This window comes from Chinchilla lanigera, unplaced genomic scaffold (assembly GCF_000276665.1).
Source record: "Chinchilla lanigera isolate Chin_1 unplaced genomic scaffold, ChiLan1.0 scaffold00123, whole genome shotgun sequence".
Lineage (NCBI taxonomy): Eukaryota > Metazoa > Chordata > Mammalia > Rodentia > Chinchillidae > Chinchilla > Chinchilla lanigera.
Genome location: NW_004955524.1, coordinates 100,132 through 111,235, shown reverse-complemented (window position 1 = coordinate 111,235; position 11,104 = coordinate 100,132). Strand labels below are relative to the sequence as shown.

Below are 11,104 nucleotides of genomic sequence, written 5' to 3'. Positions count from 1 at the left end.
CCTGCTTTTTTCTGGGTTCCTGTTGCATGAAGGATTGTTTTCCAACCTTTGACTTTTAGTCTGTGGATTTCCTTTTCAGGGAAATGTGTTTCCTGTGTACAGCATATTGTTGGATTTTGTTTTTTAATCCATTCTGCCAGTCTGTTTCTTTTGACTGGAGAATTGAGGCCATTTACATTTACAGTTACAACTGATATGTAGTGATTTATCATTGTCACGTTATTTACTTGCGTTGGCGTCCTACTTTTTCTACCTGTTTACTTGTTTGCTCTTCTTGACGGTTCATTCCTACTGTTGTTTTTGAGATTGCCGTCAGATTTTTCTCTGTCCAGAATATCTTTTAGTACTGTTTGTAATGCTGGCTTGGTGCTCGTGAAGTTCTTCAATTGTTCTTTGTCATGGAAATATTTTATTTCTCCATTGAATTTGAGGGATAGTTTGGCGGGGTATATCAGTCTTGGTTGGAAGCTGTTCTGTCTCAGGACCTGTAATATTTCACTCCAAGTTCTTCTCAATTGGATGGTTTGTGCTGAGATGTCTACTGTAATTCTGATTGGCTTCCCTTTATAGGTAATCTGTTTCTTTTCTCTAGCAGCTTTCAATATTTTGTTCTTTTGTTGGAGATCTGGGAACTTGAGTATTATATGTCTGGGTGTAGTTTTATTTTGGTTGTGGTTGTCTGGAGTTCTAAATGCCTCATTTACTTGTATATCAGGTTCTGTTTCCATGCTTGGGAAATTTTCTGCTATGATTTCTGCAAATAATCTTTTAATGTGAGTTGTGTTGCTTCCTGCTGTTTCATTGACTCCTATAATTTGAACATTATTCCTCTTTGCCTCATCTTGCAGTTGTTGAATTGAGTTTTCCTGGATCCTTGCTGTTTTTACGAGACCCGTTCTTTCATGGTTGCTAGCTGCCATGCTGTCTTCAAGGTCTGAGATTCTATTTTCAGCTTCATTCACGTGGTTTTGGTAGCTTTCAGTGGCAGCTTTGTTTTCTTGGAAGTCTCTTAGAATCTGGTTCATGTTTTCTAAGTCCTTTCTATGTTTTTCATTGAATGCTTCTGATTCTTGTCTTTGTTCTATTTTCTTATATATTTCTTCTTCAGACTTTTTGGGCATTTCCTTCATTATTCTTGTCATTTCACTTTTTGCCTGAGAGATTATTTCTTATCTCATCCCTTCTATGGCCTAATGGAGTTGTTTCTTTACTTCCACTGCAATCATTTCAGCTATTTCAGGCATGTGTTCAGGTTTTCCTGAGTGACCTCTGAGTAGCGCTACTTAGTCTCAGGTTTTCCAGCAGTTTTTGATTTGTATCTAGTTATCTCAGTTCTCAGACATGGGCACTTGTGTCAGTTGATGGCCGTCTGATCCAGCCATCGTGATCTTGCAGTTCAGGGCACATATATGACCTGACTCGGGTTGCACTGGTGTGACAATCCTGGTCCATGGACCTATGTCCTCAGGTAGTTTAGGGTACAGGCATAATTCAGACACAAATTGCAAGATCTACAGTTTGTGAACCACCTGAATCTATGTCTCCAGTCAGTTCAGGACACATACAGGAACCAGATGCAGCCCAGATGGGTATCAGTCACAGACTTCCCCAGCCTTCAACTCACTAGGGGATCTGGGCAAAGGCAAAGCTCAGACTCGCACCGCAGGTCAGCGGCTCTTCGACCACTCGCTCACTCAGCACAGGGTACGTGGGGTCTGGGAGAGTCTGCTTGCCCCATCCACAGCCAGAGAAGTCCCTGGGACTTCTGAGTGAAAACCTCCTCTCTACCACAGGAGCAGGGAGGCCAGGGCTCCGTCTGTAATGTCAGCAGGGTCCTGATTCGCACACTCTGCCCTCAGGGCATAGCTGGGAAATACCTGGCTCTCTCGGCGCGTTTCAGCTGCGAACCGTGGCAGTGTGGGCTAAGCACAGACTCGAACCCACGAGTCCAGCAGCTCCCGGAGCACTCGCTCTCTCGGCACAGGGCATGCAGGGCTAAGAGTCTGTTCACCCCACCCACGGCCAGAGAAGTCCAAGGATTTCACTCTTCATCAATTATGAAACACATAACACAGGCTCATGTCACCTCTTTACCCTGGAAGATGTAAGTCACTTCAAGGTGGAAAAAGTCCCAAGTCTTAAGAAATGACAGTGCTGGGCATGTATGCCTTCAGCCCATTAAGGGCAAGTAAGACACAGGGGGAAGACAAGGGAAGGAAACTCAGAGGTAAAATCCAAACATTTTCTGCAAGGTTAAAACAGAAGTTTTGCCAAAATCAGCATAAATTACAAGTAAAAATGGAATTGTATTCTCTTCAGCATCATACAAGCTTGCCATCTTGTGGTCAAACTAACAGTCTTGTGCCTGTTCATTGGCAATTTCTATTCTATCCCATTGTCCTGGTGAAGCAAGCCAGGGGGTATGACCAGAGTGGTGTATCTGACTATAATACAAGAAAGTAATAACAAACCATATCAAACAAATGAAAGCAAAAACAGAAAACAAACCCTAGAATAGTGATCCCTAATGTAAACATTACTCATAATGTTCTTGCCATCCAGTTTCTCAGAATAATTTCATTAACACTGCACTCAACACAGGGAGCAATCTGCCAAGTGTCATATTCTAGAGAAAAGCACTTTACAAAGAGCCAAAATGATGAGTATACAAACGCAGCTTAAGTTAGCAAGAAAAGTATCTTGATCAACCCAAGGGAAGTAAAAATAAAATGTACTGAAAATACGCTAAATATACCTAACCCAGCAAACATCACTGCTGACCTTTTGCTCCTTTGAAATTACTCAACACAAATAGCTTAATGTAGACCTGAGAAAATTTCTTCAACACAAAGCTTATTTCATAATAAAATAATAAATGTCTTATGCACTTTATTGAATGTGGTGCAGTGTAAACCCCTATTTTCCCTTAATATCCTGTTGCTTATGCAGCAGTGACTCATCGCTGCTGCCCAGCATCTTGAGCAAGTTCTGTACTGCACACTACCGATGTGAAAAAATTTTAAATTTCAAAAGTCAAAGTCAGTTTTCCACTGAATTCTTATTTTTCTTTCATTCTTCAGTTGTGGCAATTGAATTCAGGGCCCTGTGTGTGTTAAAACAAGTTACTTTTAAAAGAAGACACAGCCTCAGTATTTTTATTTTATATTTAAACAGGGTCTTGATCAAATGTCCAGATCGGACTTGGGTGTTGTACCACCCCTGTCTCAATTTCTCGTACCACTGGTATAATAGGTGTACACCAACATGCCTTACTGATGTTAGGTTTACCCAAGCCCTGTCATCCTGGGTGGTAGTGGTTATTAAAGGACCCACGTATTAGCCAGGCCTCTTGACATATGCCTCTTATCTCAGCATTCCAGGACGCTGAAAGCAAATGGAAAGCTCACCCCAGCTTGGGCAACTTAGTGAGCATTGGTCTCAAAACTCAAAACCCAAAAAGAAGAAATTAAAAGGTGTGGGGAATACAGATCAGAACAAAAGTCTAGAGTTCTATCTCTTGTACAAAAAAACCCAAAACAGCCACACCCTGTAATCTTTTGGATCCCAAACAATCCTCCCCCATCACATGTAGATGATGGTGTGTCTATCTAATTTTTAAGCCTACAACAAGGCCAGGAATTTCCATAACTTTCAATTTCCTCAAAAATGATTAGGTTGCCTGATGAGTAATAACAGAAGACACATTTATCTAACATTTAATAAGTTCTCCTTTTTCCTTCATGCCTGTGGTCTTTGACCTCTCGAACTGAGCCAGTACACAATTCTGTCAACCTAAGAACAATCTAAACTATAGCAGAAGATGCTCTCCCCACCCCAGGTAAATATTCTTCAGTTTGTTAGTTACCCAGGTCATAGCTCTAGTTACAGTTCCTGTTACTTTTGTTTCTTAGAAAGGGCTAGTCAATGTGATGCACGGTTGGTCACTAAGATGCACATTGTATAGACCAATCCCCAGTTGACAAGCCATTCTGCCTCTGCACTTCCTGCTTGCTTATCCCATATAAGCCCTAAACCCCCAGAGATCAGAGTCTGATATTTTGGGAATGATCCCCATCAGTGCCTATCGAGGTAAATAAATCTGCCTCCCAGTCCTGGGTGTCATTTCAGTGTTTCTATGTGCCATAGTAAAACCTCTGGGGAAGCCCTTATCTGCTGGAAGTGCTGATACTGGAATCCTCAGCATGCTCCCCTCTCCCACTTTTTCTTCTCCCAACTGCTTCTCCTTAAAAGGAAAACTCATTTATCCTGAACCATTCTTATGCCTTCAGGCCTTAACTCTGGGCCTCCATCTCTCCCCACCCCCCACAGTATTCTTTTAATATAAAGCCCACCTTAATCAGCACGTCAATTTTTAAAACAATGTCCACAAACAGTACAAGTAGTATAGCAATTAATGAGCTGACACCCCTCTCCACCTCCATTCCTGCCAAATCACGAGTCCTTGCAGATGCCCCAGTTCAAAGGTTTTCCCAGTGTGGTATTAACATCCAGGCCCTTTGGAAAGGTGTCCTTAGTACGGACACTTTCAACTGCCCTGCTAACACGCTAGCATCCCCTGCATTCTTCTCAGCTTTCTGAACTCTGTGAGAAGGCATCACATCAACGGTGTACTCTGAGTTGAGGCGGCACCTGAATAATTAAAATGATTCGGTTTTTTGTGTTGCCCTCTCTTCAGTGCATGCTTGGTAAACGCCCCACCACCGAGTCTCAGACCCGCCAATGGTAAAAACTGCTTTTGATTCTCACTGCCTTTATCAACACCTGTCATGAATTTGGAAATGTGGGAAATACTGGAAATTCAGGCTTTCACTGTCGTCAGGAAGGCACGCTTTCGCCCAAGAAAGGGAGAGGCGGGAAGATGCAAGTCCACCCGGCCTGCCACGGAGAGGAACGAGAGCGGGAACGCACGCCTCAACCGGAGCCGGGTCCCCCACACCCCGTCCGCCTGCACGGGACACGGGCTGTGGGCGGCGCCGCCCGCGCCTGCGCTCTCGGCTGGGGGGGCCGCCGGGGGAGACTCCGCTCTGCGGACCAGGACGGGGCGGCCCGGACCGAGCACGGGGACACGGGGCACGCGCGCGCGCCGGGAGCGCTCGGACGGTCTGCAGCCTTCCCCGGCTGCTCCCGCCTCCTGTTGGGCCTCACCCCCGTGGCGTCCCGCTCTGTACCGTCACCATCGTGGAGCCTGAGGGTCGCCCAGGGGTCCTTCCCAGCGGCACCGGGCGGGGAGAGCGCAGGAGAAGGCCGCGGAGGCAGGCGCGGGCACTGACGGACGCGCTCCGCATGCAGATTCCCCCCGCCCCTGAAACCGGAAAGCCCACCCCCCCTCCCACCTGATTGGGCCAGTCCTACGGCCCTCCTCGTACTGATTGGCTCCGGTTCCAATGCCCGCCTCTTACTCAGTGATTGGCTGCTGCTGCAGTGATCGGCTACTGCCGATCCCCTGAGCTGGGCGTGACGTCAGAGACAAGCTGTAGTTGCGCGAGCCCAGCTCTCACAGTGGGTTGTGAGTGAGAGAGCTCTGCGGCGGTGTTTGTGCCCGCGCACCCACCCGTCCTGACCCGAAGGCTAGTTGGCTTTACGCGGAGTTTGCGCCTGGTTTTTCAGAGCTGCCACTGTCTTTTTTTGAGTTTTGTTTTGTCGTTTTGTTGAGTCAGGGGCTGGCTGTGTGGTTTAGGCTGTTCTTGAGCTAACTGTATTCCAGGCTGGCCTTGAACTTGTAACCCTCCGTGAGCCACCGCAGTTCTTGAATTAAGAGACGTGCACCACCTAGCCTGGCTGCTCCTGACTTCTGAGTGGACCCGGAGGGCTCTTTGTGTTACTTCTCAGAGTGGGCTGACAAGTGTGCTAAGACAGTTAATACGGCATGGAGAAATCACAGACGTGAGGGACAGTCGGGAGTCCAAGCAGGGACAGGACGCAATGGAAGAGAGGGAGGGCCTGAATGCTGTGAGATGTCAAAATTTGGAGTAAGGTAGCTGGCTACATGGACAAGATTTCCTTACACTATCTCTCAATCTAACCATTCAAGAAAGAAAAGAATGCCAAAAAAGGAATACAATTACTGAAGAAACTAAAGGTAAATAAAAATAATATTCTGCAAAGGAGTTAAAATGAAAGAAAACAAACATTTCAGATGTTTCAGATTAACAATATGTTTTATCCAGGGTCACAAAAAAACCCCCTAAATTGTGAAGAAAAACATATTCCCAAGCAAGAGACTCCATACTGCCTGGTGTTGAGGTGAGGATACCTAAGAAATGCATCCTGTAAACTCTGTTTTCTGGAGTTCCTTCCTCAGAGCTTAAACCTGTCCATCTTTCAATACATTATATTTCCACAAGGAAAATAGTACCTGAAGTCAAGAGAAACTACTGATTAATATCTTGTTTGGCAGTTTGGCTTTAGACATGTGTAAGGTATTACTAAAGCACTTCCTGTGTGTCTGGTTGTGGCATGGGGGAGTGACATTTAGGACCATACCCAGCTTTCAGGTACTTGTTTTTTCAGTGCTTCCTGATTCTTCTATGGTAATTCCATTTCTCTTTATTTCCTTCCACTGTGATACTTCTCCACAGGAGACAAAAAAACAACAAAATTCAATCTCTGAAATCATGAGTTAAAATTGTCTTTTTATTCTCAAAGTCTTTATGTCAGCTGTTTTGTACCTGCAAACCCTGCCTCCCCTCAAAAACGAATACAATTAATATTTGGTGTTTGAACAAAATAAACTGCCCATCTTAGTTACTTTCCTCTTGCTGCTGAGACCAAATACCTGACACCCAGAATTAAGGAAGGAAAGGTTTATTTAACTCACAGTCTGTGGAGGTTTCAGACCATACTCAGTGGGCTCCAAGGCAGGGTGGCACATGGCAGAGGGCAACCATTCATGGCCTAGGAAGATAGCCAAAAGCAGCAACAGCAAAAAGGAGGACAGGCAGCTACAGGAACAGGCCTCTTTCCCTCCCTTACATTGTATGCAAACTACCCGCCCCAGGGCAAGTGTAGCACTCACATCCATAATGCCAGCGTTGGACCATGAAACAATCATAACTCCAGAAGCCCGCCTCATGACTACATTAGGCTTTGGGGGGACATCCAGATACAAACCCAAACACTGCCAAAGGCACAAATACTTTCTTCAGAATACTGTATAAGTGAGTTTTATCTAGGACTGCTCCTTACAGATTTCCTTCATTATAGTATTTCAGTCTGCCTCCAAAGGCACTTTGCATATCAAAAGTACTTTCTAAGGAGTATTCCTGGTAAACAATAAAAGCCCCTGAAAAGACATACCCCTCAATACTATTTACACATGTGTCATCTATATTCCACTGCTCTGCAGCTTGTTGCTGTCAACATCTAATCAAATCGGGGCTGGGGATTTAGCTCAGCAGCACAGCACCTGCCTGGCAAGTGCAAGGTCATGAGTTCGATTCCCGGTACCAGAGTGGGGGGAAATTAATCAAATCAAGTCTTTAAGTTAAAACAAGGAGAGTCCTTGCTTTCCTTCTGTATTTATTTAGGAAGTAGAAAAGGACTATTCTAAGATACTGAATATGGATTTAAAATATGCAAGAAATATTACTCATTGGAAAACAAAAAGGCCATGAAGCATTTCCACATGACAAAATGTATAGAGACATCTACTAAAATGTAAATTGTTCATTTTTTTCTAGGGTATTGGTGGTTCCCTCACCATTTCACTGAATGTTGTCACAGGTTGCTGTGTGCCTAGGGATTTACAGATTTTGGTTAGCTTTTTAAAACCATGTCTTGATTCCCTCACAACACTACTGACCCATTATATTATTTCTGTAATAAAATACTAAGCATCCTTTTCCCATTCAAACGGTGTAAGCCACATAAGTATTAATTCACTGGAGGGTCAATCACATCCCTCTATTTCAATTATCCATTAGAATTTATGTTACAATAAATATGGAGATATTTCAGTTGAATTCTAGGGACAGATTTACTGTGATTTTTCTCCACAGCCTGTCCTGCCACCGTAGTTATGAGAAAACACATAGAATATGACAGTACTGGATCACAATTTAGGAATTCTGATATAAGAACTTCTAAGACTCTTAGAACCTCTTAAGTGAAAATTCTGCACTTTGTACCATAAAAATCATGGTTAGTACCTGGGGAACTTGTCATAGTTTTTTGATGGGGAGTAATCAGAGTCCAGAGGGACAAAGAAATTCTTAAAAAGTGGAATTTGTAAAACTTGTCTGTTTAATTGGCAACCGAGTCAAAAAATTAAGCCTACCCATCGGACCTGTGGAAAGGGGGAAAAAGTATTGAGACTCAGTTGATAATCAAAACCAAAAATAATAAAATGAATCCTTTCATTATAGCAGAGAATTATTTACTTGTATTGGAGGACATCCTGGTCACTGAATGATATTTAACATCATCCTTGGCCTAAACACAAAAGTTGCCTGTAAAATCTATTCCCTGTCTATATCATTAGAAAAAAATATATCTCCAAACATATTCACATGGTTCCTGAAAACAAAACAAAACAATTCTGATTCTAAACTTTTCACCTAACATCTACATTTTGCACCAGGAAGGGCTACATGAAAAGATGCTCAGAATGCACAATATATATTACTTTTTTCTCTATACATATTTACCTATGATACATTTTAATTGATAAATTAATGCAAAAGTAGAGATTAATAATAGTAACTAATGCCGCAATATTGTTCTAAGAACAGCATGGTGCAGTAAATGTCACGTGGATGTGGTGCTATTCTCTGAATGCTTCACCTACATTATTTATCCTTTATGTCATGATGTGACACCATGTGATAACTACATGATAAGAAGTGACATGGATGATGGAGAAGTTCACATGAGATTCATCACGATACTTGCACATCAGAAAACTTTTGGACTATTGGGAATTGGACTGGCAGAGGAGGGGGCCAGCTAGCTCTCTGTGCGAACCTAGGAGACCCAGGGTGTGAGGTGGCCTCACTTGGACAGGAGGGCAGGAAAACCTACACTGCTGTAGAAGAGGCTGTGAGGAGTACACGGGATGGGGCCACACACTGGACCATGGCCCTGCAGAACCAGGGTACCTTCTACCTGTTGCTCTTGTAATTCATTGGGGTGTGATTGCTGGGAAAGATTTCTATAAGATCTTGGGGGTGCCGTGTAGTACCTCTGTAAAGGACATTTAAAAGGCCTACAGAAAACTGTCCCTGCAGCTCCATCCTGACAGGAATCCTGATGATCCCCAAACGCAGGAGAAATGCCAGGATCTGGGGCTGCTTACCAAGTGCTGTCAGACAGTGAAAACAAACAGTAAGATACTTATAGTCATCAGAGGTCTCATGGAGATGTTTTTCACACTTCTTTGCAGATTTTGGTTTCCTGTTTGGAGAAACCCTTAATCAGTAACACAGAAAACTTCCAAGAGGAAGTGATATTATTGTAGATCTAGAAGTCACCTTGGAAGAAGTATATGCAGGAAAGTTTGTGGAAGTAGTTAGAAACAAGCCTGATGCCAGGCAGGCTCCTAGCAAACAGAAATGTAATTATCAGCAAGAGATGAGGACCAACCAACTGGGTCCTGAGAAGTTCCAGATGACCCAGGAAGTGGCCTGTGATGAGTGCCCTGTGGCAAACTAGTGAATGAAAACAAACACTGGAAGTAGAAATAGAAGCTGGAGTGAGAGACGGCATGGAATACCCTTTCATTGGAGAAGGTGATCTTGGCGTGCATGGGGGGCCTGGAGACTTACGGTTCCAAATCAAAGGTGTTAAGCAACAAATACTTGAAAGACGAGGAGATGATCTGTACACAAATGTGACAATCTCACTAGTTGAGTCTCTGGTCAAGTTTGAGATGGACGTTACTAAATTGGATGGTCACAGGGTATATATTTCCAGGGACAAGATCACCAAGCCAGGAGCCAAGCAATGGAAGATAGGGGAAGGGATCCCCAACTTTGACAGTAACAACATCAAGGGCTTTTTTTTTTTTTTTTTTTTTTTTTTTTTTTGAGGCAGGGTCTCACTATGTAATTCAACCAGGCATTGAACTCATTATGTGGCCCAGGCTGGCCTTGAACTCACAGAAATCCTCCAGTCTCAACCTCCTGAGCAATCCTCCTGAGGATTATAGGTGTGCGCCATCACGCCTGGCTGAGGGCTCTTTGATAATCACTTTTGATGTGGATTTTCCAAAAGAACAGTTAGCAGAGGAAGAAAGAAAAGATATCAAACAGCTTCTGAAACAAGGATCAGTGCAGATGTTATATAATAGACTATAAGGATATTAAGAGTGAATAAATTTGGACTTTGTTAAAAAAAGAAAACTTTTGAAAAACAAAATTTATTTGTTTGGGTCATGACATAGTGCATGAATGTGATTTACTGGTATCTTGTAGAAGAGGAACAAGAATGTTGATCAGTGTCACCCAAAATACAGGACAGCCCTATTAGAAGGAAACACTCAAATATCACTCGTGCTGTGCTTGAAAACCCTGCTGCAAATGGTCTTCTACACTTGTGCCCCTGCTCACTGCTACTGAATTATCAACTAGTTCATGTGCCTTTTTTCATGCTGGCTGTAAACCCAGACATGATGCACAGTATACACGTGCCCAAATGGAGGGATTTCAGAGAGTGCAATGCTTATGCCACTCATATCTTTTCCTTACTTACAACACCATCCGTGAGTTTTGGTTTCATATGAAAAAAAATTAAAGCAGTCAACACCTTGACTTACTTCCAGTGCTATGATGTGTTTCACCTTCTATGGTTACTTTCTCAAGAGCTTAATCCCTCTCTGAATTCACATTAACTTCTATCTAACTTAGCTGTCTATAATAAAGTCACATTCATTTCACATATAAAGAACAAGATACATAGAGATTAAACAATTGATCAAGCACACACAGTTAATAAGAGATTTAATCCAGCACCTGGAGTCTAGAATTTATTTACTAACATACTAGGCAAGACTTAGCTGACATCATATAACACAAAAACTGAGCACTCTTTAGATAATTAAATATACTTTTTCTTCATTTCTAGGCGTGCAACACAGTAGCTCATGCAT

The 11,104-nt window shown here is 43.1% G+C and overlaps 1 protein-coding gene and 1 pseudogene across 3 annotated transcripts in view; one reads left to right on the top strand and one right to left on the bottom strand.

The window, feature by feature from the left end:
* The window catches only part of LOC102020603 (zinc finger protein 791-like), a 21,435-nt gene extending 16,000 nt beyond the window's left edge, over nucleotides 1-5,435 (bottom strand). The window contains exon 1 of one of the 3 annotated variants that reach the window (XM_013507339.1): nucleotides 5,421-5,435. Coding sequence is in view for 1 of the 3 variants with exons in the window: in XM_013507338.1 (XP_013362792.1) it covers nucleotides 5,190-5,306 (117 nt within the window). In the remaining 2 variants the exon portion in view is untranslated. Of the gene's footprint in view, nucleotides 1-5,189; nucleotides 5,312-5,354; nucleotides 5,375-5,420 lie in introns of those variants that run through there. The other 2 variants (XM_013507340.1, XM_013507338.1) reach the window with 2 other exon arrangements.
* A 3,343-nt stretch (nucleotides 5,436-8,778) lies between these two features.
* On the top strand, nucleotides 8,779-10,322 carry LOC102018637 (annotated as a pseudogene).
* Nucleotides 10,323-11,104: the final 782 nt, after the last annotated feature.